This window comes from Dendrobates tinctorius, unplaced genomic scaffold (genome assembly GCF_039654945.1).
Source record: "Dendrobates tinctorius isolate UK_male_01 unplaced genomic scaffold, ASM3965494v1 ptg000028l, whole genome shotgun sequence".
NCBI classification, from domain to species: Eukaryota; Metazoa; Chordata; class Amphibia; order Anura; family Dendrobatidae; genus Dendrobates; species Dendrobates tinctorius.
Window position 1 is genome coordinate 3,288,968 of NW_027361696.1, and position 26,956 is coordinate 3,315,923.

General features: G+C 42.6%; 1 protein-coding gene across 1 annotated transcript in view; it reads left to right on the forward strand.

Annotated features, from left to right (window-relative positions):
- FLI1 (Fli-1 proto-oncogene, ETS transcription factor) overlaps window positions 1–24,557 on the forward strand; it is a 119,407-nt gene extending 94,850 nt beyond the window's left edge. Inside the window, exons 6-9 of the mRNA XM_073569977.1 lie at window positions 14,857–14,922; window positions 15,715–15,777; window positions 16,624–16,671; window positions 19,042–24,557. Coding sequence (XP_073426078.1) covers window positions 14,857–14,922; window positions 15,715–15,777; window positions 16,624–16,671; window positions 19,042–19,568 — 704 coding nt within the window. The 3' untranslated portion in view covers window positions 19,569–24,557. The remainder of the gene's footprint in view (window positions 1–14,856; window positions 14,923–15,714; window positions 15,778–16,623; window positions 16,672–19,041) is intronic.
- Window positions 24,558–26,956: the final 2,399 nt, after the last annotated feature.

Genomic DNA, 26,956 nt, shown 5'->3' on the forward strand with positions numbered 1-26,956 from the left:
TAAAATCGGACGATTGCAATCCGATTTTTGCACTCGGATTGCACTCTGACCCATGTTAGTGAATGGGTGACATCTCACTTGCGTTTTTTTTTTTCTCAGCCAAAATCGGTCTGAGAAAAAAAATCGCAGCATGCTGCGATTTGCAGTGATTTTAGCCTATAGAAGTCAATGGGTGTGAATAAAAAAACGGACCATCCGTTTTCCATCCGTTTTAAACGGATACATTACCATTCTGTGGTATAGAACACTGTAAATGGTCCTGTAAATGACTGAAGAAAAATAGTTGCTGGGAAAAAAAGCGGATTGCAAACGGATGTAAAACGGATAGAAAATGGATATAAAGATTAAAAATCGCATAGAAATCGCATGACACTCGCATAACACTCCACCCTTTTTTACAGTCCAGAAATTGGACCGTTTTTTTAATCGCCAATGGGTATGAGGCCTAAGATACATACCGATCACAAAGCTTTCCCCTTTAATGGCAATGGTTGGTTGGTGGTGTATCTGATATTGCATTTCGTAGAAGCTCTAATTAAGGGAAACCACTAAAATCTAAGTCCCCTACATACCTGTATAAATGGTTTAATAGCGTTTTGGCGGCCGGTCACTCACTTTAAAATGAAAGCAGCATCAGTGTGACTTAATATACTTAGTAGCGGCCCCACATGCAGTAAATGTACATAATAACTGGAAGTGAAAATAACACATTATAAAATGTAAGAGTTCATACTTAATGCCTGACTCCATGCCACCTCGGTGGGCAGCATGTTCAGAGGTCAGTGGGCATCTTTTTTGAAGCTTCTTTCTTCCACTCAACCCCTTCCATCCATCTCTGACTCTACCTCACATTATGATGCATGGTAGTACAGGTAGTAATGCAAGAAGAAAATGTAGCCTCAATGTCGCATCAGGCACAGACCTTCCCAAAAGGTGGATAGCATGATGTAGGATAATCATACAACTTTGCAGGCTCACACGACACACAGTTTGCTTTTAGGCTAGGTTCACATTGCGTTATGGCAGTCATGTATCATGTTAGCGCAGCTGCTCCTTCTGCGCTAGCCGTGCGGACCCTCGAATGCGGTACACCACATCCGAGGGTCAGTCACAGCATAACGGCACTTCGCTAACGCATGCCGATTTGACAGAATAAGACAAAATTATCAGAGCTGCAACTGGGTTCACTGTGCCCAGATGTCACTACATGGCTTGCAAATGACTGCATGGTGGCAGGGGGTCTGCCACCTCACTGTATGGTTCCTGGGGGTCTCATACCTGAGTGTAAGAGAGCAGGAAATCTTCTGTATGTATAGTACTGGAGGGTATTATAACTCACTGTATGGTGCACGGGGTCTCTGAACAATGTATGGTGCAGGGGGTTTTATAAATACCATTTAGTTTTTGCCCCCCTCCACGGCAGATTTATTTTACCATGTTAGTAGAATAGTACTGTGCTGAGCATGGTACAATAAGCGCTCCTCGTCATCTATAGAACGCTCTGAGGAGGGCTTATCATTGCATTTAGTAGAAATCACACTAGGCCTCATTGCAGGTGCAGCTTTTGTGCATCTCATAATGGGTTTGTGAGCTGAAGTGTCTCTCCCCTCCATCTTGCCATGCGGCCCTTGTACCTGGGTGAGCACAGCTCTCACTGTCTCAATCAAGGTGCATTAGGAAGACAAAAGCTCGTCAGTCAGCATTTTCTCCAGACCAGACTTTGATGGCAACCGACAAAAGGTCCCTTTAGATTGGTCACATTAGACCTCAAAAACATATACATGAAGCGCAGGCTACGCTTTTGTCTCTGGATATCTCAGCCCTTATCCCCCTAGATATGCTTCTGTCTCTCCTCCATTATGGACCTGTATGCCTCTCCTATTTTGCACTGACAGGTGCTGAGTGATCTGGCAAATTCAGCTCACAAATAAACTGATGATTGGGCTTGTCTTCTGCAAAGAGGGTTAAGAAAACAAATCCATTAATGACGGATGACTGGCACCTGCACATGAGCAAAAAGGAACCAAAAACACTCCGTGCACATTATCTGGTTTGCACCTTTATTTGGTGGGAATTTCACATGTTAAAACAGTCACTTCAAAAATTGTGCTCCCCTCCTAGCTCCCAAAAAAAAGCCACAATTTATCAGCCAAAATATTAAAGATCCAATCAATTTCAAATACAGAAGTCTTATTAGAAGGCGCATGACTAAATTAAAAGACAATTCTCCCTTCTAATTTATGGTGCAAAGAACAGTACTAATAATAATAGGTGCACCGCCATCTTTTTACACTGCTTGATCAGCCGGGAATCATCTGTCCTGACTATCGTTATAAATAAAACTATAGTTCCAATAATGAAAGTTTTCGATTCCACGCAATCTCATGGGCCTATCTGATGTGGACTTTACAGACAGAAAAATCACATGTGGAAAAGCAGTAGAATAAAAATAAAATGCTTTTTTTTTTTACATTGAGTGGTTTTCCTGTGTGTGGGCTTTGTTACTAACTCTCTTTTTAATGCAATAACCAATTTGGCAAGAATTGACATAGTGCTTTTTTTCTTGCATGGATCTATATGCACTGCAGGAATATTTTCTCATTGAAGTGATGAGGAAGCTTTTTTAAAGCAAATTGAAAGTCTTTTGATGGAGAGTTTGATGCTAATTTTGCACCAAAAACGCTATAAGGCCGGTTTCACACGTCAGTGTCTCCGGTACGTGTAGTGACAGTTTCCTCACGTACCGGAGACACTGACACACGTAGACACATTAAAATGAATGTGTCTCTGCACATGTCAGCGTGTTTTCACAGACACACGGTCCGTGTGCAATACACGGAGACATGTCAGTGTTTTGGGGAGTGCACTGTCCGCAAAACATGCTGAAAAGGGCACACGGAGTACAGTTCACACTGTCCTCCAAGTACACAGACGGCCGCGGGAGAAGATGCGGCTACTGTAAGCCGCTGTTCCCCGGCGGCTGGTGCTGAACATGGCTGTCATTCTTCTCTCCTGCTCTGCCGGCAACAGCGAGCAAGAGAGAATGAATGAAGAAAACCTCATTTGGGGTCCCCCCTCTGTTTGTGAACCAACCCGGCAAAACTCACAGCTGGAAGCTGGTATTCCCAGGCTGGTAAGGGGCCATTGATCTTGGCCCCCCCCAGCCTAAAAACAGCAGCCCCCAGCTGCCCAGAAAAGGTGTATCTATTAGATGCGCCTATTCTGGAATTTTCTTGGGTTCTTCCCACTTGCCCTGTAGTGGTGGCAAGTGGAGTCATAAGGGGTTAATGTCACATTTCTATTGTAAGGTGACATTAAACTCGGATTAGTAATGGAGAGGTGTTAACCCTAGAGTTATTCAAGGGTTAAATAAACACACACAATAAGAACAAAGTATTTTAATGAAAGAATACACTACACACAGTGTTTATAACTTTATTATACTTCTAATTCCATATCGACGCCAATGTTCTCCTGTAAAAAATGATAAAATAATAAACCAACAATATCCATACCTGTCTGGCGCTCAGTCACGTCCCACGGCATAATCCATCACGGGGGATTAATCAGTTTATAGGAGGAGCGCTGCTAATGCGACCACTCCAACTGTAAACTACTGGGGAATGAATGCAAGCAGCCGGCGCATGCTCAGTAACTAGTGGTGACGTCACAGAGCCTGTGCGCACTGCTCCCATTTTTTTCATTCATTCTCTCCTGCTCGCTGTTGCTGGCAGAGCAGGAGAGAAGAATGACAGTGGCGTTCAGCACCAGCCGCCGGGGAACAGCGCTTACTGTAGTGCTTCTTCCCCGGCGGCCGTCCGTGTGGTCCTAATGCGGCACACATGCGGCACACGATTGCCACACGTATGCCACACAGAGTTACCACGTATCCACATGGACACGGATAGCTCCGGTACCGTTTTTTTCCAGTACCGGAATTATCTGGACGTGTGAGACTGCCCTTAAGATGCCATAGGGAGGTTATACTCCTCCGCATAGCACAAAGCCAGTGTGTAAGATCATCAGACAGTATGGAGCACCTGGACTCGCAATACAACTTTTCTGTAGAATGAGCACAAGAAAAAAGAAGTATATGCAAATAGCCAGGGATCACCATCAAATATACAAATTTTATTGAAGAACAGCACACAGTTTTCACCGCCGAACAGCTGGTATGAATTAATTATTATTTACCTTGGACTATCTTATCTATTTATAGTTGAACACAACACTCTAAGCTACTTACCTTGAGAAAGACACATTAGGGGTCACTATGCACCTACACCGCCGGACTGCTTGCTTCAGGGGGGCACTGTTTTACCGGGCTAGGGATAAGTATTTACCTTACCACTGCTTTCGTTTCCCTGTTTTATTTTACCTGTTATCCCTATGTTTTGCCATGGTCTGTAGTGCACAACAATGTGCCGGAATGTATTTTTTTTTGTAGTCCATAACAGGACTTTTTAAAGCGATTTTAAATAAATTGTGTGCTCTTCTTCAATCAAATGTGTATATTTTATAGTGATCCCAGGCTATTTGCATATACTTTTTTCTTGTGGTTTGTCCATAGTGATATGCGTTAGGTGATCCTAGCTTATTAGTTCAGTGGATGGTGCCCGCTTATATACATTTATTTTTTCTACAGAATGTCTATGGGAAATAATAAAAACTTTACATGAGATTTCAGAATTTTCTTTGAGGCTTTCACACAGGAGGTAGCATCCTGTATTGATGGTGTGGTCAATTCTCTTACTAAGTAAAATGGAAGCAAAATACTTTATACAGTGCACTCAATAGTGTTATTGGCTGAGAAAACGTTTAGTTAAAATGACCCCTGTATGTCTTATAAGAGATTTAAGTCGTTTGTACTTCTATGTAGGTGTATATAACTCACAGTCAAATCACTGGAGATATAAATAATGACGGATTTGTTAAAGGGGTTTTCCAAGATAATAAAACCTCTGCTCAAAATCAGTAATATTTGTAAATTAATTAAAGAATATGCATGCACGCTTTCACTTCTCTCCATTCCAGCAATGCATTCTCGATTCTCCACACTTGTCTTCTGTCCCGGTAACCAGAGCTGTGCAGTCAGAGTCGATTTTGGTATGAAATGGACCAACTCGGACTCCCAAAATGTATAATAAATTGGGTTCAGTAGTTCGGTGCAGGATGTGCTGTAAATGTTTTCATAATAATTTGGAAAAGTTCTGAAATGGCCTATAAATGTCTGTTCTGTTCCTGATCTGAGGATCCTGGCTTTTAGTTGAGATGAATTAGTGCAGCACTTTGCAGCCCTGCCTCACTACTGAGCATGTACGTAGAGTTGGATGTCAGAGAAATTGAGGAATCGGAGTCAGAGTTGGTGGTTTGGCTTCTGACTCCACAGCCCTGCCTAAAACTAATGTGAGCTGTGACGCCTAAAGCTGATATAAACAGAAGACAAACTTAAAAGAGTATTCTGAAGTTTGGAAGTTATCCCCTATTAAGACTGAATGTCAGTGCGCATAATGGATCACCGCTCCATTCATATGGGGCTTTTTGTATCAGGACCAGCGGTCGGACCCCCAGTGATCATTAAGTTATTTCCTATCCCATAGATAGGGGATAGCTTCCAAGCTTGAGAATACCCCTTTAAATAAAATGTCTACCTATAATACTTTATGGCCTTCACCTAATCTGCAGAATTGCACACTGTACTAACTATGCGAACACTTACACAACATAGAAGTGCAAGACACGATTATTATGAGACTTGCCACCAAAAGTTTACAATATCTGAACCTGCCGGCATTGAACGTGCTCCATGATCCACAGAACTGGCTCACAGACACCCCGTGTGTGAAAGCAGAAGGAAAAAGTGATGTCACTGCATATAGTCATCACAGATGTTATTTTTACCCTGGAAATAACACTCTTCACAGGAGTTTGCATTCCACGGGCCGCTATTTGCGCTGTACCTTTTCTATCAATATCCTGAGGTTTGGCAGAGTCGGCTATAGGTGGGTGGAATTACTACTTTTGGTAATGTACATTTTTGCCTGACACTGCCAACTACCTAGCAGATTCCATGGTTTACAGATTGGGGCCAAAGAGCCATGATGTACTAAATCCGTGGAGAGGGACTTAATTTCACCAAGAAACTCTTCAATTGTGTATCCCAGGAGTATCGGAAGAGAAAAGCTTTACACATAGTAGTTCTCATCAATTTACACAAACACAATTTGTGTAAAGCCCCCGTTACACATAGCGATATCGCTAGCAATATTGCTGTAACGTCACCGATTTTGTGACGTAGCAGTGATATTGTTAGCGATATCGCTATGTCTGATACTTATCTCCGACTGGCTCCCTCACTGCTCATCGCTGGTCGCGCGAGAAGGTCCTGGATCATTTCTCGTCGGGCGCTTCCTGTGGCGCCGACGAGCGACGCGTGGACGCGGGCGAGAGGACGTCAGGATCGCTGCTTCTGACAGGTAAGTTGTGACCCCCGACCCCTGCTATGTCGCTGGTGAGATCTGCCTGTGTGGCAGCTCACTAGTGACCACTTAGCGATGCAACAGCGATCCATATCGTTGTTGGGATCGCTGGTGCATCGCTAAGTGTAATGGTACCCTATGGTCGATATCTGTTTTTAAAAGAACAGACCGGGCTCATAACCTACAATATATAGGCTTTATAGATACTAATCTAGTGGTGATCTACCTACCACATTATAACGGCCTGACATCAGTGATTACTCCTATGAGATGAAAAGGTTCATTTTTAATGGATGTAAAAATTGAAAACAATATGTGAATGCAGCTGAAAAGTATACAATTGTTCAGATATAACCCACAAAGCACACACAGACTTATTATAGACAGTGTACATGCATGATTTTCCATAATGATGAAAACAATTTAACATAACGTAAATGCAACATGCACTATTCTGATCCAAATTACAGAACAGTTCATGCAGTGTAAAGGCAACTGCAGGACACATCCACAATGTGGACAAGCACATAGAGCCAGTCATGCACACAATTTGCAGAAACGACTGCCTTGTTTTTTCAATCTTACCATCTGAACTTGGCTTAAAGGGAATCTGTCACCTCATTTTTGGCCTATGAGATGCGGCCACAGCCATCAGGGGCTTATCTACAGCATTCTGTAATGCTGTAGATAAGCCCCCGATATAACCTGAAAGATAAGAAAAATGAGTTAGATTATACTCACCCGGGGGGTCCGGTCCGATGGGTGTCACAGTCCGGTCCGGCGCCTCCCATCTTCTAGCGATGATATCCTCCTTCTTACTTCTGCCGCGGCTCCTGCGCAGGCGTACTTTATCTGCCCTGTTGAGGGCAGAGTAAAAGTACTGCAGTGCGCAGGCGCCGAACCTCTCTGACCTTTCCCAGCGACTGCGCACTGCAGTACTCTTCTCTGCCTACAACAGGGCAGACATAGTACGCCTACACAGGAGCCGCGGCAGAAGTAAAAAGGAGGACGTCATCGCTAGAAGATTGGAGGCGCCGGACCGGACCGCAACACCCATCGGACCGGCCCGGACCCCCGGGTGAGTATAATCTAACTTGTTTTTCTTATCTTTCAGGTTATATCGGAGGGCTTATCTACAGCATTATAGAATGCTGTAGATAAGCCCCTGATGGCGGTGTCCGCATCTCATAGGCCAAAAATGAGGTGACAGATTCCCTTTAAAGGACAATCCAAATTATTATAGGCCACAGTGTGTTGTGAGCATCAGCTGTGGAAAAGTCTATAGCACGTAGTCGTTAGGTGAAATCATACTTGATATATTCAGCCATGATGACATCACTGACATCCATTCATAACATTCGCGTTAATCAATTTCCTTTATTTGTCAATTCAGATTAGCTTCAGATGCTCTTCATTTTAGACCTGTTCATTGTGTAAAATTTTTGGTTTTCATTCCACCTAAACATGAATGAAAATATTTACGTAGCATGACCCCTGTCCTCCCTCTTATTGCACCCCATAATGACTTCAACCACAACCAGTGATACAATGTTATCGTCCCCCATCCCTTTTCCTTATCCTCCCCTTCTTGTTTCATAGTTTTTCTCTCAATTTTAATTGTTTTCCTTTGAAATTCCACGGATAATGTTTTGTCTGATTTCACTCGCTGACCCACCTCAGCGGCTGGCCACTGTGTTTTTTCACGGGAAGCTGAAAACAAAGACCGGTTGTGTTAAAGTTGGGGGGAGGCAGGAAACTTAACTCACAAGGGACCTTCCCAGTTCTGCCTGTCCCAGAGTCCGACTCCAGCATGTGGAATTAAATCTGACAGCCTGTCTGGGACAAGTTCTAAGCAATGATTATCTATCCCTTTTTCCAAGTAAATGAACCACTATTTTATGAAGTGTACACAATCTTACAGCCAGTTGAGTTTGATTCTCTATTCTTGAAAACAAATCCTGGATCAGCATATGCCAGCAATACAATAAATCTGCTCTAAGATATCGTTTCATGAACTTTTGCTGTATAAAAAGTAGGCAACCCACCTCCTCCGATATTACAGACCCAGGAAAACCGTTCATGATAAGCTTACAAAAAACTATGTAATGGGCAACATGAAGTAAACTTTCTTCAATAGGCCGGCTTCCCACATCCTAAATTCAGGGTCTGGGTCTCCTGTCCCAAATCCAACAACTTCATATGTATATTCAGGGCCAGATTAACTAATGTTTGTGCCGTCGTCTGAATACCGTCAAAGATGCATGGACCTACCATCTCGTGACCTGAACTTGACTTGACTGTTAGGACTATGAAGCTGTACAAGTCGGGTCACGAGACCCGCGGTTGGTCCGCACATCATAGTCGTTACGCAGGTTGTAAATTTTGGAAGTTTTAGAAGTGCTTTTATTGCAACAGTCAGTAATACATGTTTACATTTACTGCATATATATAACCTTTGATGTTAATCATGTAATTTCATTCCTATTGTTTTAATGCTCAAGAACACATTATATGAAATTACAGGCCTTATAAAAGATATAGCATAATACTTCTTGCAGGTGTAGATACTGTCAGAATTAATACAATACAACATTTGGTTCTTATTGCCAAATTCTCATACCATTCCATTAGAGTAAGCAATCATTGGGTCCATTCAGAAGCCGAAACCAGCCTTGTCGAGCCTGCTCACAGGCTTATATAAATGTATAGACATTTAAACAAAGCCACCACAATCCTTTCTCCAGACTTAAATGTTGTCAATGTATCAGACTAGACTCCAGACAGTTTTGTTCAGTGGCCCCAACCTTTCTTACCTTGAAACCACATTTGCGAGCAACATCCAGAGCCCATAGGGCATCGACGTCCAGCATCTCAATCCAATAGTGACCCCCAATGCCCTCAGTATCGCTATAATGACCACCCAAGCTTTCCCACAGAAATCACACTGTGGGCTACTCACAAAAAAAACATCTGTATACCTGCTCATTATGCGCGTTTGTTAGACCTGATGCTAATTACCCAAGCTGGCACGCAGCTGAGAACCACACATCATGGAGCCACAAGCCACATGTCTACTGAGCCACAAGTTGCGGACCCCTAGATCATATATGAATTAATACAGTGCTAACAAAGCATCATCTGTGCTAGGCCTGTACATGATATTAGCATTGGTATCTAAGAGTAAGGCCAGACAGGGTTCGGATCCAAAGGGCCGCTGCGGTTCTTAAATTATCATCAAACAATTATTCGATATTGCAGGGGAAGTGTTGTTTTGCCGGAAAACCATCTGAGCATAACAATTAACCACATGGTTTTGTGGGTGAAACAGCTTCCCAAAATCCTATATATCCCAAAATCAAATAATTGCTTAATAGTCAATGCCGCTGTTGCTCTCTGCCACTTCCCCAAACAAGAATGTTCTCATCCACTGACATCAAGCAGATGTGGAAATCCTGAAAATGTGCATCACCAGATTATTTACACTCTTCCATTAAAAACTTCTGACACCAAGTGATTGTGAATGCGCACACAGGGGATAGGCTGCCCTATACATTTCAGAAAGGGCACATCTAATATATACGGTTTTGTTGCTGGCGAGATTTAAAATTCAAAGTGAAAAGAGATTTTCTCTTTATTTATCATAGAATTACATCGCCCAACATATGGAAACAGTTCAGCAAGAGCTGGTTGTAAAACACAGAGGCTCTATTCATCTCCCCCTAACTAAAATATATTCTAGCGTTAGCAGAACAGTGGCTCTAAAGGGAACCACTCTCCTGCCAACAGTATGTCGCTTGCCCAATACAGGTTCTTGGGTGGCCTCATGACGTAACCAGAAATTGTGCTACAGCTTACTAAATCATTAGAAATGTTACAGTGTAGACACATTAAAAATAATGAGTATATAACATTAAGACAATGATTCTTGGTCACTTGCGCACGCAGCCTACTGCACACATCTGCCGTGCATGCAGCCTATGGCACGTATCCGTGGCACACGCTGCCTGCGGCACGCATCCATTCATTAAGACTGGCTTTTGGAACATCAGGCTAAATGATAGGCGTCTTATTCAGCCAATTCATTAAAGAGGACAATTCATGATTTAAGAGCAATTATCAGTGGCATAAGCCTCATGCAATGCACAAATGCAAACTGATCTCCAATCGCTTTTTATAGTGCTGCTTAATAGAGATGAGCGAATTTGTTCAGATTTGGTTCCGAATACGATCGGAATCGAATATTGTTTTTGCAGTATTTGTTGAACACCGCCGAACATCATTAGTCAATGGGAGTAGAAATTACCGAATATGTTCGGAAACGATCATAACACATACTTAAGTGTTCGAATATGGCACGAATATGTCAAAATCAGATTTGAGGCCAAAATCCGAACAAATTTGCTCATCTCTACTGCTGAGCACTGTGCTCGGCATTTACTGGCAGCCCCAAAGTAGAATAAATGGAGCGGTAGCAACAGTTCCCCTTTGGGTACAAAAAATCCCCATTCTGCCGAGCAGTGCAGGTGCCAGGTGTTGGACATCCTACAGATAGGTGATACAAAGGTTGTCTAGTGTAATCAAGTTAAAACTATGTTCACATGTCCAGTAGTGATTTCCGTTTTTAGATATGGTTTGGAATGACAAAAATGGAAATGAAGTGATGCACAGAAACCTTTCATTTGAATGAAAATTGAAATTTCCTAAAATGTATCCCGTTGGACTGCAATATGTTTTTAGATGGATCAAAAACAAAGCCTGCCCACTAAAAAGAGAGCAACAACTGAAGTCCATAGCAAATAAGCAAACTAAAGTGTGCAGCAGTTATTGCTCAGGTCTAACAGATTCAGTTGTTTTTTTTAATGCTGGATGTGTTACAAATGGACGTGAACAGAGTCCAAATAAGAAGAGTACGGTATGTTGGAAAGAGGTCTCATATCTAGAAAAAGGCTACAGCAATCCTTCAATGAGATGGCACTAGTAAAACATAAAGCAAATGAATTGCACACATTTTTCATGATTTACTGCTTCCAGCAAATATCAAAGAATTGAGATGAAAAGCACAAGTTGAAAATGTCCAGTGAACGCACATTTACTAAACCATGTCTATTATTGCATCAAGAATTGGAAGTCGGTTCAGTTTAAAACAAATAGATTCTGTGTCATGTGTTTTACTGAAGACTCAGACTAGCATAAGAGACTCTAAAACGCAAAAAACGATCAGAATATGACATGTAGTGAGTAACGGGCCGAACGTACAGATGCAAAAAAAAATCAAAACAAACAAGTAGTTGTGAAAAGCTCAATGAACATGCTATTCCACTGTGCACTGTCAGTTTAAAGAGTGGAAATCACACAGGCAGGCTCAGACCTGGCCCCTGTGCAGATCTGGACCACCAACCCCACTGTATGGGCCAGTGTTTGGCATAATTCACTTGATTCACTCTGTACAGAAAAAAAAAACAACATCTCATAATTCATTACCCAAACTACCCAGTTTATTATATAGAGATATAGTCAAGTTTGTGAACGAGGATAGTGTAATATTTGTATGCAGGTAAAAAGTGGGCCCGCCAAAGTCATTGTTACTGGTGGGCCCTTGGTACCCCAGTCCAACACTGCACACAGGAGACCATTACTCACATGTGAATATGTCCATGATATCCTGTGGTTCTAGGACTAATATGCAGCTTGTCACAAACCTGACAGCACTGATAGGGTCTCATACTGTCTCTTCCCCATCTTAGTGTTCACAATGGCTATGGGCACACAGTGACTGTTCCAGGTGGGTTCTGCTTGAAAAAGTACATACAAAAGTGCTAAAAAGTAGTAACACACACTGCAATGTGAAAATATTCTTCAGGTAACTTGTATTTGATAGCAGTTCAAAGGTTGGATACATATTATAGAAAAAGACGCCAATGAAGATTCTTCAAGAATTCAATGGGTACACCAGCATCTAGAAGACGTCATGTGCACATCCCCGGTTAGAGGAGATGCCAGGAGAGGACATACATGTATGTACAGTACATGTTCTTGTCAATTATGGCATTATAAGCCTGGATATTACATACAATCAGTGTCAGATGAAAGTCTGCAGTTTGTGGTGGCTGTGGCTTTACAGAACAGTAATATCTATCCCACAAATCCATTGCTCAGTTCTGCATTATAAATTCTGGTGAAAATGACATCTATAAAATATTCCAGCGGTCATCTATCTCATGGAGGCTTATGAGAGTTTTTTACTTTAAATTTACTAAAGTGTTATCAGCACAAACAGATATCTTCATCACTTTTCAACACCTCCAGGATTTTAGTGCCTCAAAGAAAAGTATTTTACTGGTCATACCCCATTCCAAAAAAAATAATACAATCAGATAAGCAGGGAGTTTAGGCTCAGGACGTACAATAAGAAAGAATCGAAAATGCAGTGCCATCTGTTGGTCACAAACCGTACTGACTCAACCGTCAACAGGCCGATGTCAAAGGGGCCACAAAACAACAATGACTCTACTCTGATGCAGACCGCCGTATTTCAAACATATGTCTTGGAAAACGTAATCTTACACACTTGCAGGAATTAGGAACAGATGACAAGGCATCTGAAATGCTCATTTCTGTCAATGGAAGATGTAATTCTTCCGGGGAGACGTGAAATCTCACATCTCTCCTGTGTGGGTCAGGTTCTTCCTTTCAGACACTAGGAGCTGCCTTTTCCACTGAATTTGGCCGCCTTCCCTGGCTGTGTCAGGCTAAAACTTTATTTTCTTAAAACGCTCACTATTTACGTGGGTGGTGTCTGAGTCCTTGGCATCGCATCTCCAGTGTACTCTGGCAATTTTCCGTCCCCATTAACTAACTCATTTCTGGATAAAAGAGACTATTGTGGCAACCAGACATACTTTAAAGACATTAGTCTAGGTCATCGTTCCCCAGCCAGAGAACTCCTACTACATAAGTCTGGTGACCAGAAGGACGCAACTCATTTTTAGTCTTCCACGGTGTGAGAAAGTGATGCACATGATCAGGGCTCCTTCTATCAGGTCACATTAAATTCTAAGGTTGTCATTTTGAAATTCACAAAGTCCATCATTTAGTAATACATTTCCCTTGTGCAACTTTTATCTGTAATTACTCGCTCATATGTCTTGATTTACAATAACCTGAATGAAGTCAGAGACAAGGAATAGGTTGCATATTGGGGGGACTCAAAATAAATGTTGGAAAAGAGATTGCAGATTGGAACTTCCTGCAACATTTTTAAATGTAGGAGAACACAAAATAACAAATTTGCAAAAATACTTTTTAATCCATTTTAAAATGTAGGTAATAATTGATAAATACAAAAACTATTTTTACATGTCAAAGAAGACCATTTTCTGAACAGTGTGGGGTCAAGGACATGAAAAAAGCTCTCCAGTCACCGGATAGTGCAGAGTTCTATATTATACAGTATTTGTAATTTTCCCATATTGTGTGTTAAGCAGCTACATTTTAATAAAACTAGGACTTCATAAGATGTTCATTTTCTTTTCCTTTCTAATAATCTTCTGAATTGTATGTTGGGCAACACGGTGGCTCAGTGGTTAGCACTGCAGCTTTGTAGCGCTAGGGTCCTGGGGTCATATCCCATTAATGACATTATCTGGAAGGAGTTTGTACGTTCTCCCCTTGTTTGTGTGGGTTTCCTCTGGGTTCTCAGATTTCCTCCCACACTCCAAAGACATACAGATGGGAATCTAAATTGTGAGCCCCATCGGGGACAGTGAAGATAATGTCTGTTAAGTAGGGCTGAGGAGTCGGAGTCCATGTCCATTTTGGTGGAGTCAGAGTTGGTATAAAATGGAAAGACTCCAAGTACTAAAATATATAATAAATTGGGTTCAGTAGTATAATGCAGGATGTGCTAAAATGTTTTCAGAATAATTTGGGAAAGTTCTAAAATGTCCTACAAATATCTGTTCTATTCCTGACCTCGGGATCTAGGCTTTTAGTTGAGATAATTCTGTGCTGTAGTTTATGTACATGCTCAGTAGTGCCCAGTGCTGTGGGGTCTGAGTCGGAGAATTGAAAGTCAGGGAAATTGAGGAGTCGGAAGTTTGGTTTACCGACTCCGCGGCCTGCTGTAAAGCACTGAGCTGAGGAATTAATGGCGCTATATAAGCAAATAAAATAAATAAATTGTAAAGTGCTGCATAATATGTTCACGATATATAAATGAATAGTATTATGCATATTCCAAAACTTTAGATCTCTGCAATGAAAATTTTTAAAAATGTATAAAAAGTATTTAAAGATAATTGGAAATGTATAAAATGTTATATATAAACATTGCCTAATCCAGCAAAGTCGTCTCATCATCATTTATCACTCCTAACAGATCCTTCCTACGATGCAGTCCGGAGATCTGGGTGGGGAAATAGCGTCAACTCTTCTGTCACCAAAAGTAAGTTGACCTTAAAATGGTGACATATTGATGACGTATTGATGACCTATCATGGGTACTAAATATGAGATTGGAAGGGGTCCGACACCCGGCATCCCCCCAGCAAGTGAATAAGAGCTGATCTGCAGAACATGGCAGCGGTCACTAAACAGTATATTAAGCCATGGTGTTCCACTATGTACATTGCTTACCGTATGCCCGGTCACTGCCAGAGAAGACATCGGCTGATTGATGGGATGCTGGATGCTTTTAAAGGGATTTTCCAGGAGTTTGACAATGATGATCTATCTTTCCAACTTGCAGCACCAACACCAATCAGATCATTACATGACCCTGTACTTTCTTTACCAAGCACAGCTTCATCCATCCACAGATGTGCCATCAATACCAAGCCCAGAAAAAAAACATTTAGGCTATGTACCCACGTATGCAGAAAATTCCTGACTGAAAACCGGACTCCTTCCCAAAAAAAAGCGCGTTTTTTTTGCGTTTTTTTCCCGGAGCGTCCCCAGTCTCATAGAAATTAGTTAAAAATGCGGATTTTTATGCGAAATTAAAGAGCATGCTGCGTTTTTTACCTCGGTGCGTTTTTTTCACGGAAAAAAACGCATCAATATGCACAAAAAGTGCAGAATTCATTAAAATGATGGGATACTTATTTTAAGCGTTTTTGCCGGTAAAAGTGCTTAAAAAACGCATAAAAACCACTTACGTGTGCACACACCCTAAAACATAGAACTACCTTGTAACTCTTGCACATTTTAATAGTCTAATTTCTGTGTTATGTCACAGGTCCCCCTGTTGGAGGCACCCAAAACGTGAACAAGACTGCAGAACAACAACGACCTCAGCCAGGTAATCACAAGTAACATCCACGTGTTCTTCCATATATTCTGGATATACAGCTAATTGTCATTGCGCTGAGCACCTGCCCAGAACTACATACCTTTATTCACCTGCCTGGAGCCGGACTTGACATTATCTTTATTGACTTCCATGGGAACAATCAGTAAGGGCAACTTAACTTAAGACAGCAACATCTACACCAGTTGGACTGGAGTGTAGTAATCTGAATATTTGAGTGGACAGTCCGCCTCATTTTTAGCAGTATGAACTGGATATGCTATGGACACTTTTAAAGACTGCAGGAAAAACTTTTCAGGCACTTGTGGAGCTTCGAGAGTAAAAATCATTTAAAAGGTTTTACCTGAAAGGGGGTCAATCATTAGGCTTATCTTTGCCTATCTGACAGCAGGAAAAGAAGAGAGGCAAAAACCCTGAGCCAATGCTTGGTCACTTACAGGGCTTCTTGCTGTAGTTTTGATAACACATCTGCTGATGAGCTCCTTCTATGCTGTCCTCTACCACTCATCAGCTAATTGATAGCAGTCTGCCTATGCCAAGAATTTGCAGAGAACTGTCAATCGAGGGCAGAAGCGGGCGAGAATGAGCTCATCATTGCGAGGACTAGCATAGCTGCAGCAGATAAAACAGAGTCTCTGTCCCTACTTTATGCTGCTGTTAGACTGGAGAGCGTAACCAAGATGACAGACCCCTTAATAATGTTTTTGTCCACTACCAGACATACATTAGCATATAGAAATCATCTGTTTCCTATGATAGTCACTTATTAGTGAGCTCATCCATCATGTTTAGAGAATGGTTGGTGGTGTACATTCATATATTTGTTCTTCCTTTCAGATCCCTATCAAATTCTGGGCCCCACAAGCAGCAGGCTGGCTAATCCAGGTGAGAATACATTAGTACACACCCCAGTCAGTATTTACTAATTATGAAATGTTCTAAGATGATACATGGTTCTCAAATGTCATCCGATAAAGCTATAGACCTTAGGAGGATAGAACTAATTATATGGATATTTGGACTTTACCTAATTGGACACCGATTCTCCCCTTCTACCTTTAAAAGGAAAATCACCTGATGGATAATGAAATGACCTTATGTGTAATAGCCAGCTGACATATGCGTGACAGGATATTTTACTGATTTCATAATGAGTTCTGACATGCGCAGAGCATAGAGATGACCTAATGTGTACGCCCATCCAGCAGGGAATATAAGCTGGATATGTTTGATTAAACTTTAGGCGACTTGAATTCAGATACCTGCCTTCTGTGTTCACTTTGTCCCACCACCTTGCCTCGATCGAGTTCATCCAATTTGGCAAACATCCAATATACTGAGGGTCTTTTGAGACCACCTTAACAGTGTATAAAACACACAGTAAATAAATATAAAGATTCTAAATAAAACAAGATCACAAACTCACTAATGAAAGTAATTACTTTATCGTTGCTTCTTTCTGCTTCTGATAAAGTGAATGTCCAACATCATACTGCTGGAAACAAATGTCGGATTATGACAATCTTTACAGATATAAATGCTGAACATATATGTGATTTCTATTACAATTATAAGAGTCTGAACTTCTTAAATAACAAAAGTGCATGGTCCAGAACATGGTTTCCCCATTATCTGCTACCCAAATTCCTCCCCAAATCACCTTACCATTTACTTACTGTCTTTCTCTAACCTTTATCAAAAAGTTCATTTCTTCACCTGCATTTGTGTAATACATATCTACTACCGCATTTCTTCGAGCCGTCTCCAGCTGGATTAGCCGAAACCTTACACTGACCCCTAGTGAGCCTATTTGTTCCAGCAGCCATAGTTAGGTTGCTATATATGTATATTATTGGTATTTTCTTAGTACAAATAGCTAAACAGAACAACGAAAAGGACTAAAACACAGAGTTAATATACATGCAGCGTCCACAGTTGAGATTTATCACATAGACCCCTATATAAAGGTTTACGATGTGTGAAATGACAGATTATTATTAAAACGATCTACAGACAAACCCGCTAAACTTTTACCTTTTCAGGCAAGAAACTATAGTAAAAGACATTGTAAGCAGTGCAATTATTAGACTTTTTTTTACAAGGGCTTTCTAAGACTAAGACTAAGGGTACCGTTACACTTAGCGATGCACCAGCGATCCTGACAACGATATGACGCGGTCAGGATCGCTGGTGCATCGCTAAGTGGTCGCTAGTGAGCTGCCACACAGGCAGCTCTCACCAGCGACATAGCGGGGGTCGGGGGTCGTTACTTACCTGTCAGACGCGGCGATCCTGACGTCCTCCCTCCCACGTCCACGCGTCGTTCATCGGCGCCACAGGAAGCCCAGCAGGAAGCGCCCGACGAGAAATGATCCAGAACCTTCTCGCATGACCAGCGATAACCAGCGGGGGAGCCGGTCGGAGGTAAGTATCACATGCAGCAATATCGCTGCTACGTCACAAAATCGGTGACTTTACAGCGATATTGCTAGCGATATCGCAGTGTGTAACGGGGGCTTAAATGATATTCTTCCTTGTAGAAGATATTGATGGAGATGTGATGTTGCTGTTGCTGAAAGGCCCCGGTCTTCTATAAATAAAATGGCCGCGGTCACATTCTGTTCCAGAATTGGTAACAATCAGATGACATAAATTTCATGATCTCATTGTGACATCAGGGACAGGCGGGTGCAGTATTTTAAAAAGGTTGTCCTGGACTATGATTCATCCTTACAATAGGTGAATAATATCTGATCAGTGGGGTCTAAAACCTGGCACCCCCACGATCAGCTGTTAGCAGGTCCCGCAGCCAGACGTATATAATGTAGGGGGCTGTAACATCACAACTTCAAGCCCAGAATAGTAGCAGGAGCTGAGCTACAATACCCAAGAAAAGCAATTACATATTGTACGGAGCTGTGGTGCCTTGGCTCCATACCTCCAGCTTCAGTGGGACCTTCTACTGGCTGAGTAGTGGGGGTGCCAGCTGTTGAGCCCCCACCAATCTGATAATGAAGACCTATCCTAAGGTCATCATTACGGTTATCCTAGACAACTAGTCAGATAATGGTTAATATCTTTTTATTCAGTACTTTTTGGAGGAAGTAAAACAATGGTGGGGATCACAGACCCTTTATCTTCTCAGATAAAGTTTCTACACGATAGTCCTGAGGATCATTCCATCAGTATATTATTAATCTGACTGATCTTTCTGTCTACCGTCTTACTCATGAGTGTACCTTCCATTTCTTGCAGGGAGTGGCCAGATCCAGCTGTGGCAGTTTCTTCTGGAATTGCTGTCGGACAGTGCTAACGCTAGCTGCATCACCTGGGAGGGCACAAATGGAGAATTTAAAATGACAGATCCAGATGAGGTGGCACGGAGATGGGGCGAAAGGAAAAGCAAGCCCAACATGAACTATGACAAGTTGAGCCGTGCCCTGAGATATTACTATGACAAAAACATTATGACAAAAGTACATGGGAAGCGCTACGCTTACAAATTTGACTTTCACGGTATTGCTCAAGCGCTGCAGCCTCATCCCACTGAGACGTCTGTCTACAAGTACCCATCAGAGTTCTCATACATGCCAACCTACCACACTCACCCGCAGAAGGTTAACTTTGTTCATTCACACCCCTCATCGATGCCGGTCACGTCTTCTGGCTTCTTTGGTGCAACCTCATCTTACTGGAGTTCACCAAATGCAAATCTATACCCTAATCCAAATGTTCCCCGACACGCCAACACCCACGTACAGCCGCACCTGGGCTTCTACTAGACTCAGTCCACAGTATGACGTGGTCTCTTTGATGGAATACATCTCATTTGGGGAGGGGAGGTAAAAAAGTGTCCTTAACGACTGAACTCAGCGCCTTATCAGTATTAATTATTCTCCCCTCTCTGCCTTCCCAGATCTTTATGAGCCAGTATTAATTCAAGCTTGTCCGCGCCAGGAAACTCGAGACAAAGTGCTTGAACCCAAGGATGTGATATGGAAGCGGTGTGAGCCGCACATAACATTAATCCCGGAGGATGATCTGCATTACAATTACTTTCATATTTTTTTCTAAGCATTTCTGAACTTTTTATTGTAAACAGACGCACTGGATGGTGATATTGAACATTTTGTAAACTAACTGGAATTGCAGCAACATTAGTTGATGCATTGCCCATACAGGAGTTGAGGGTTCCCCATATAACGTTAACACAGCAGACAGACATGTAGAAGGATGTTCATCTCACGGATCATAATATACTACGTGGTCACACCTAGAAGTTAGGTTTAAAATAAAATTAAATGTGTCGTTCGTGGTTTACAAAAATGTGACGTATAACGGGAAATGCAAGAAAATAGCCAACATTTGCCTGTTCAATACTTCACCACTATGGAGCTGATACTCCAACGATCCCTACTGACCATTCTGGCCTTTCCTGCACCATAGCCAATCATTATCCTCAGTAGGGATGCTAGAATGTATGACACAAGAACATTGAGACCAGTGATCCTATGGATAAATGAATGGAACAGGTGCACGATAGATATTTTGTCACACTTCCCACTGTCAGCCAAATTGCTAAAAATTTGCAGACAACCCTTTAAATAGGATAATCTACTTTATTGAAGGGCACTAAACCATTCTGCAAATACAAATATGAGACATCAGAGTCATAAACCTTGTTTCTAAATTGCTGTGTCCTTTAGTTTGCTGCATGGAGCCTGCAGTGTAAAGAATGGAGATTTTTACTCTGGTTGTAAAGGCTTCAGCCTCAGTACTATCATGACAGCCACATGCAGTTATAAACACAATAAATTTCAGTAGAATTAATTGAATGCATCATGACAACCTCCATTCTTTATATTGCAGGCTGGATTCAAATAATTGAATGAAAACACACAGGAAATATAACATTTCTATTACTAAGTGATGCAAATTCTCTTATTTCAAGTAGGTTCACTCTTTTTGTATCTCCTGGATAGAGATGGGTGAACCCGAACAGTAAAGTTCGGCGTCTGTATCGAACACCTACTGTTCGGACATGGACACCGAACGCGGACTTCATCAGGATATCCATGTTACTGTTCGGTTTCGGCCCCCCAAACACCGGGTCTTCGTCCCACTGTCATGTGCATGACAGCACGGCAAACGCTGCTTCTGATCGGGGGTAAAATCATTACCGCATGTCAGACAGCCCCGGTTCCCAAGCTGTCAAGGTTCCCAAGCTGTCAATTGACAGGGTGAGCCCGCACCTGTGATAAGAGGTATAACATTTACCTCCAGTAACTGGCATCGGCTGATGGGACTACTACTCCCAGCCTATGCCTGCTGCTGATAACAGTGAGAGCAGGTGGCAGCTGATGGGAGTTTTGTTTTTTCATTATTAGAATAATTTAAAAAAAAAATTGTGTGCTCCCCCCATTTTTGACAACCAGCCTTGCTAAAGCAGACAGCTGAGGGCTGGTATTCTCAGGCTTGTAAGGGCCCATGGATTTTGCCCCCCCAGCCTAAAAATGGCAGCACGCAGCCGCCCATAAAATACACATCTAAACACGTAGTCAAAATTGTTGGTACCCCTCATTTATTGACAGAAGAACCCATAATGGTGACAGAAATAACTTGAATCTGACAAAAGTAATAATAAATCAAAAATATCAAAAATATATGAAGATGAACAAAGTGAAAGTCAGACATTGCTTTTCAACCATGCTTCCACAGACTTTTTTAAAAATAAAACTCATGAAGTAGGCCTGGACAGACATGATCGTACCCCTGAAAATAATGTGACAAAAGGGACATGTTAAATCATGGTGTGTCCACTAATTAGCATCACAGGTGTCTACAGTCTTGGAATCAGTGAGTGGGCCTGTATAGAGGGCTACAGATACTCACTGGGCTGTTTGGTCACCTGGTGTGCCCATTCCATTGAATCTCTCGTCTTCTGTAATAAAAGAAACATAAAACAACAATATCCTGCACCTGTCCCGACGTTCTGTCTCAAGCCGTAATCCATGCCTGGGGACTGCTTTTTTTAACCCCTTAGCGACAGAGCCAATTTTTTAAAATCTGACCAGTGTCAGTTTATGAGGTAATAACTCTGGAACGCTTCAACAAATCCCCGCGATTTTGAGAATGTTTTTTCGTGACACATTATACTTTTTGATAATGGTAAATTTAGGTCGATATGTTTTGTGTTTATTTATAAAAAATATCAGAAATTTGAGAAAAATGTTAAAAAATTGGCAATTTTCAAACTTTGAATGATTATCCCTTTAATTCAGATAGTCACACAACACAAAAACATTAATAAATAACATTTCCCACATGCCTGTTTTACATCAGCACCATTTGTAAAATTTCCTTTTATTTTGTTAGCATTTTAGGAGGTTTAAAAATGTAGCAGTAATCTTTCATTTTTTCAAGGAAATTTACAAAATTTATTTTTTTAGAGACCTATCCATGTTTGAAGTGCCTTTGGGGGTCCTATATATTGGGAAACCCCCCAAAGTTATACCATTTTAAAGACAGCACCCCCTGACATATTGAAAACTGCAGTCAGGTAGTTTATTAATCCTTCAAGTGATTTTCAGAAATTAATGCAAAGTGTTATGACAGAAATGAAAATGTGTATTTTTACAACCTAAATGCAGCTAACTTCTGAACAGGTTACAACAGCCGTCAGACTCTAAGGCTGCTATTTGGTCGTGAATTGCCATGGCAAACATCAGGACCACACAATCATGATCTGAGGGCACCAACGGGGATAAAGAGGAAGCCCCCACACTCTGTTAACCATTTATATGATGTAGTCACTATTGACAGCAGCATCTAAGGGGTTAACCAGATTTGGACGGTGAAAACACTGATCGTGGCTGATGCAGCAAGTTGTCAGCTATAGTGGACAGCCGACAGCTGCTGGATTGTAACCTGTATGGTGAGGCTATTTTCTTATATCTCAGGTCAGTTAAAAGACGTATTGGCGGTCATTCAGGGATTAAACTATTTAGAGCGCATATGACGGCTGATGAATACTTCCATCAGCCACCGCCTGGTCTGGCCGTTATTAGTGGCAGCAGATGTAGGCTGATGGGAGCAGTAGTCCCATCAGTTGACACCAGTGACTGGAAGTAAACTTTATATCTCTGACCACAGCTGCGGGTTCACGCTGTCATTTGACAGAGGGGGAACAGCGGCTGTCTGACCGGGTGTAATGATTTTACCATCGATCAGAAGCAGTGTTGGAGTCCTGGCTCGGGTACTCTTCTAGTGCCTGAATCCAAACCTTTTTCTTTTAATGGTTTGAACCCACTGGACCCGAACATCTAGGATTCCCGCCCATCTTTACTCTTGGATTCATGCTAGATGTCTCTTTTATTTTGTACACGGGGCACTCAGCTCAGGACAGGTTTTGTCACATGGCATTTTCAAAAATTCAAAGAGGAATTACTGTATAAATTTAATATTTGGTCAGGAGGATGAGAACTGCTGCAGCCCACAGGATCCAAACCACAAAGAGGAAAACAAACTTACATCGGTGCATGATCTGTGTAATGTAATTGAGGACAATCAATACATATTAGGGCAAAAAAAAGTTTCTAAACCTTGTAAATACTGATTTTATTGTAAACCATATGGGGTCACATTATATACTGTACAATAGGATGAAATACTGTGGAAACTGCTAAATTATCTGAAGACTTTATAAGAAGAGACACTATGGAATTGTGGGAAAATTAATGAACCAGTATTGGAATTTACGTAGAATTATGGTTGTCATTGGTTACAGAACATTTCACACTGGTTTGAACTAATATTAGTCTGGTATCTCTGTGTTATCCGTAGTGAGGACATGCACAATGTCACAATTCTCCAGCCACTTCATTACATTTCTGCCCTCCCTGATACCATAATATTGTACTTTGGAAACATACAAATTCCATACTTTTTATCTGTCATTTGCTACAATGCACCAAATATTTTACAATTTTCACTTGATTGGTGTCTGGTAGGGATGACTTCGTTCACCTGCCTAATAGGCCTAATGCCTCTATATGAAAAAGGAAAATTACCGTAAGTGGCGAGTCTGATAACTTCCTATTGACCAACGTAGGAAAATAAGATTTAGAGATCTGTATAAAAGGTGAATACAGGAGACACTACTATAGATGTGGAGCCCAAACATGCCGAATGTGATGGCCGAGTATTCATTCTTAACGCCATCTGATTAAGGCCTTTGACCAATAGAAACTATTTTTAATGTGCAGTTTGTTTTGTTGCTCAGATTTTCATTGTATTTTATATCGGTCTATGTTTTGTATTTGCGCATATTCAGACTTTAGATAAAATGTTATCAGACAGGTGGGACTGAACCGAGGGGGTGATGTCCGACGTGCCTTCCCTTTCCCACCTCCTGGATTCACAGACGTTGAGCGTTTGTCAGTGCGGTCTCCACATGGATTACAAGACGAGTTTACTGTATAAATTATGAATTATTTTCCTAGATTTCACATGATGAACTAGCGGAGCTCTCAGTGGTGAAGATATATACAAAACAGAAAACCTAAACGAGTAGACCTCGGTCACAGAAATGCAGGTTTGTTAGTTTTTTTTAGTTTTCTTAAAGAACTGTATTTTGAAATTTGTACAGATGTTTTCTGGTATTTTTCTAATTTTTTTTGAGCGTTTTGTACATTTTGGCTTTTTACCTTTGTATGAACATCTCCTCTTTACAATGAAAATAAGATACAAAATAAAGTATTTTCATATCTGTTGATGAGTTTTGTTCTGTTGCGTCAGCACAAGAAAAGGGTACCTGCATCTTCTGTGCTTGTTCATCTGGCAGCTCTAGAGACTCCCACATGCACATGCATACTAAGGGAAACATTCATCAAGACTGGCGTTGTTAGAATCCTAGAATGTTAGAGTTGGGAGGGACCTCCAGGGTCATCGTCTCCAACCTCCTGCTCAATGCAGGAATCACTAAAAAAATCTCAGACAGATGTCTGTCCATCCTGTTTGAAGACTTCCATTGGAGGAGAACTCACCACCTTTCATGGCCACCTGTTCCACTCATTGATCACCCTCACTGTCAAAAAGTATTTTATTCGGTCGTCCATGACAGCACCACCTGAGAGAGGGGATCCGCCCTTCTTAGGAACAGGAAAACCTACAGATACAAAAGGGCGGCACCTCTCCCACGCATCAGTTGGTTTCCTGTTCCTAACAAGGACAGAACTCCCTACAGATCGTCCGTCATGGATAACCGAATCCCAGGCCAGCGGACCGACTCATGTAGCGGGGGGTTCTCCTACCTCGGTCTCGCTGGGGGCCCTGGATGCGCCACGGTGGGTCCGGGTAGGATTTCCACGGCAGTGGTAAGAGCAGGCGGAGACATGGTCCGGCGGTCGCCTTCTCCACGGGGCCGGTGAGGAAAGCGGGTCCCCCTGTGTCTCCTTCCCCCAGGGGTGCGGTCCGTTCGGGCGGGCACCGCCGGCGGTGTCCCACAAAGGGAGCGGCGGTTCCGAGCCGGCGGCGCAGTGCTAGCCCCTTGCCGCGCATCCCTGCGGCCTCTATCGCGCGGGGAAGTGACGCGGCGAAGGGGGCGGGGCCTAGCGCCGAAACCGGAAGTCGGATGCCGGCGGCTTCCGGTTGTGGTGAACACGCGCCGATGCGCGCCCGCTGCCTGAGGGGGCCGGGCACCTGAAGGGGAGGGGGAGTATCGCGGGGAGCGATCCAATGGGGGCCCGAACACCGGACAGAGTTCCTGCTAATCCGGAGGGGGAGCCTTCTTAAGACAGAAGGCATCGCTGCTGAGGTGCTTCTGGAGGCCCAGCGATGGACACAACAGAAGCCCCCATGGACCCACAAGAGGTGCAGCCCGTGGCAAAGCGCCCCAGTGACCAACCTAAGAGGAAGGAGGGACGTTCGAGTGGACGCAGCAGTTCCTCTAGGTCAAAGGATCCTCCCGCAGCCCCCCATGATCCGGTACCTGTCCTCATCTGCAAGGGTAAGAGATCTGCGAGAATGTACCCTGATGCAGTGTCCCCTTATGTGTTTGATTCTCAGGGGAAGAAGGCCACAGGGAAGCAGAAGCACAAGGAATGTGCCCTCTGTAGTTGCCCCTTACCAGATGGCCACCCCAAGAGATTGTGTCAGTCTTGCGTGAGACAGACGGTAGGGACGGAGATGAGGGGTAGAACGTGAGTGGAGTATCAGACTCTTACACTCTTTCCTATTTATGCAGGTAGCGGAAGAAGCTCCAAGCTTCGCTACAGACCTGAGGCAATTAATCAGGACTGAAATAAAAGCCCTATCAAAAGAAGGTTCTTCTAAAAGAAGACGAGCTAGTGTTTCAGGCTCAGAGTCTTCAGTCGGCCCTAGGAAGGAAGATATCTCCTCAGAGTCCTCGGCCTCCTCTTCTTCCGAAGAGGATTCCAGCCGGTTCTGCTTTCCCTTGGACCAAATGGATAAATTAATTAAAACCATAAGGTCAACCATGGGGGTAGAAGAAAAAAAAGACAGAACTGTCTGCTCAGGACATTATGTTCGGGGGTCTAGACCCCAGAAAACAAAGGACTTTTCCACTAAACGAAAAAGTCCAGAGCCTGATAGACAGGGAGTGGAAAAAACCGGAAAAAAGGGGTTTTATGCCGCCTGCTTTCAAGCGTAGATACCCCTTTGAGGACCCAATAGTAAGTCGATGGGATAAGGCCCCCAAGCTGGATGCAGCGGTAGCTAAGGCCTCAAAAAAGTCTTCTATACCCTTCGACGATATGGCCTTCCTTAAAGACCCCCTAGATAAAAAGGCAGATTCCTTTTTAAAGGGCACATGGGAGATGTCAGCAGGCGCCCTAAGGCCAGCAATAGCAGCCACGTGCGCAGCCAGATCCATGATGGTCTCAATTGGACTCTCAGCTAAAGGATGGAACCTCGCGAGCCTCCATCCGTAAGTCTCTTCCAATTATCCAGAATGCTGCTGCCTTTCTGGCAGATGCCTCGGCGGACTCAGTAAGAATGGCGGCTAGGTCTGCAAGTTTGTCTAATTCGGCCCGAAGAGCCCTCTGGTTAAAATGCTGGCCGGGAGATATCCAAGCCAGGTCCCGTCTCTGTTCTATCCCCTGTGAGGGTGAATACTTGTTCGGCCCCGTCCTAGACGAACTGTTAGAGAAGG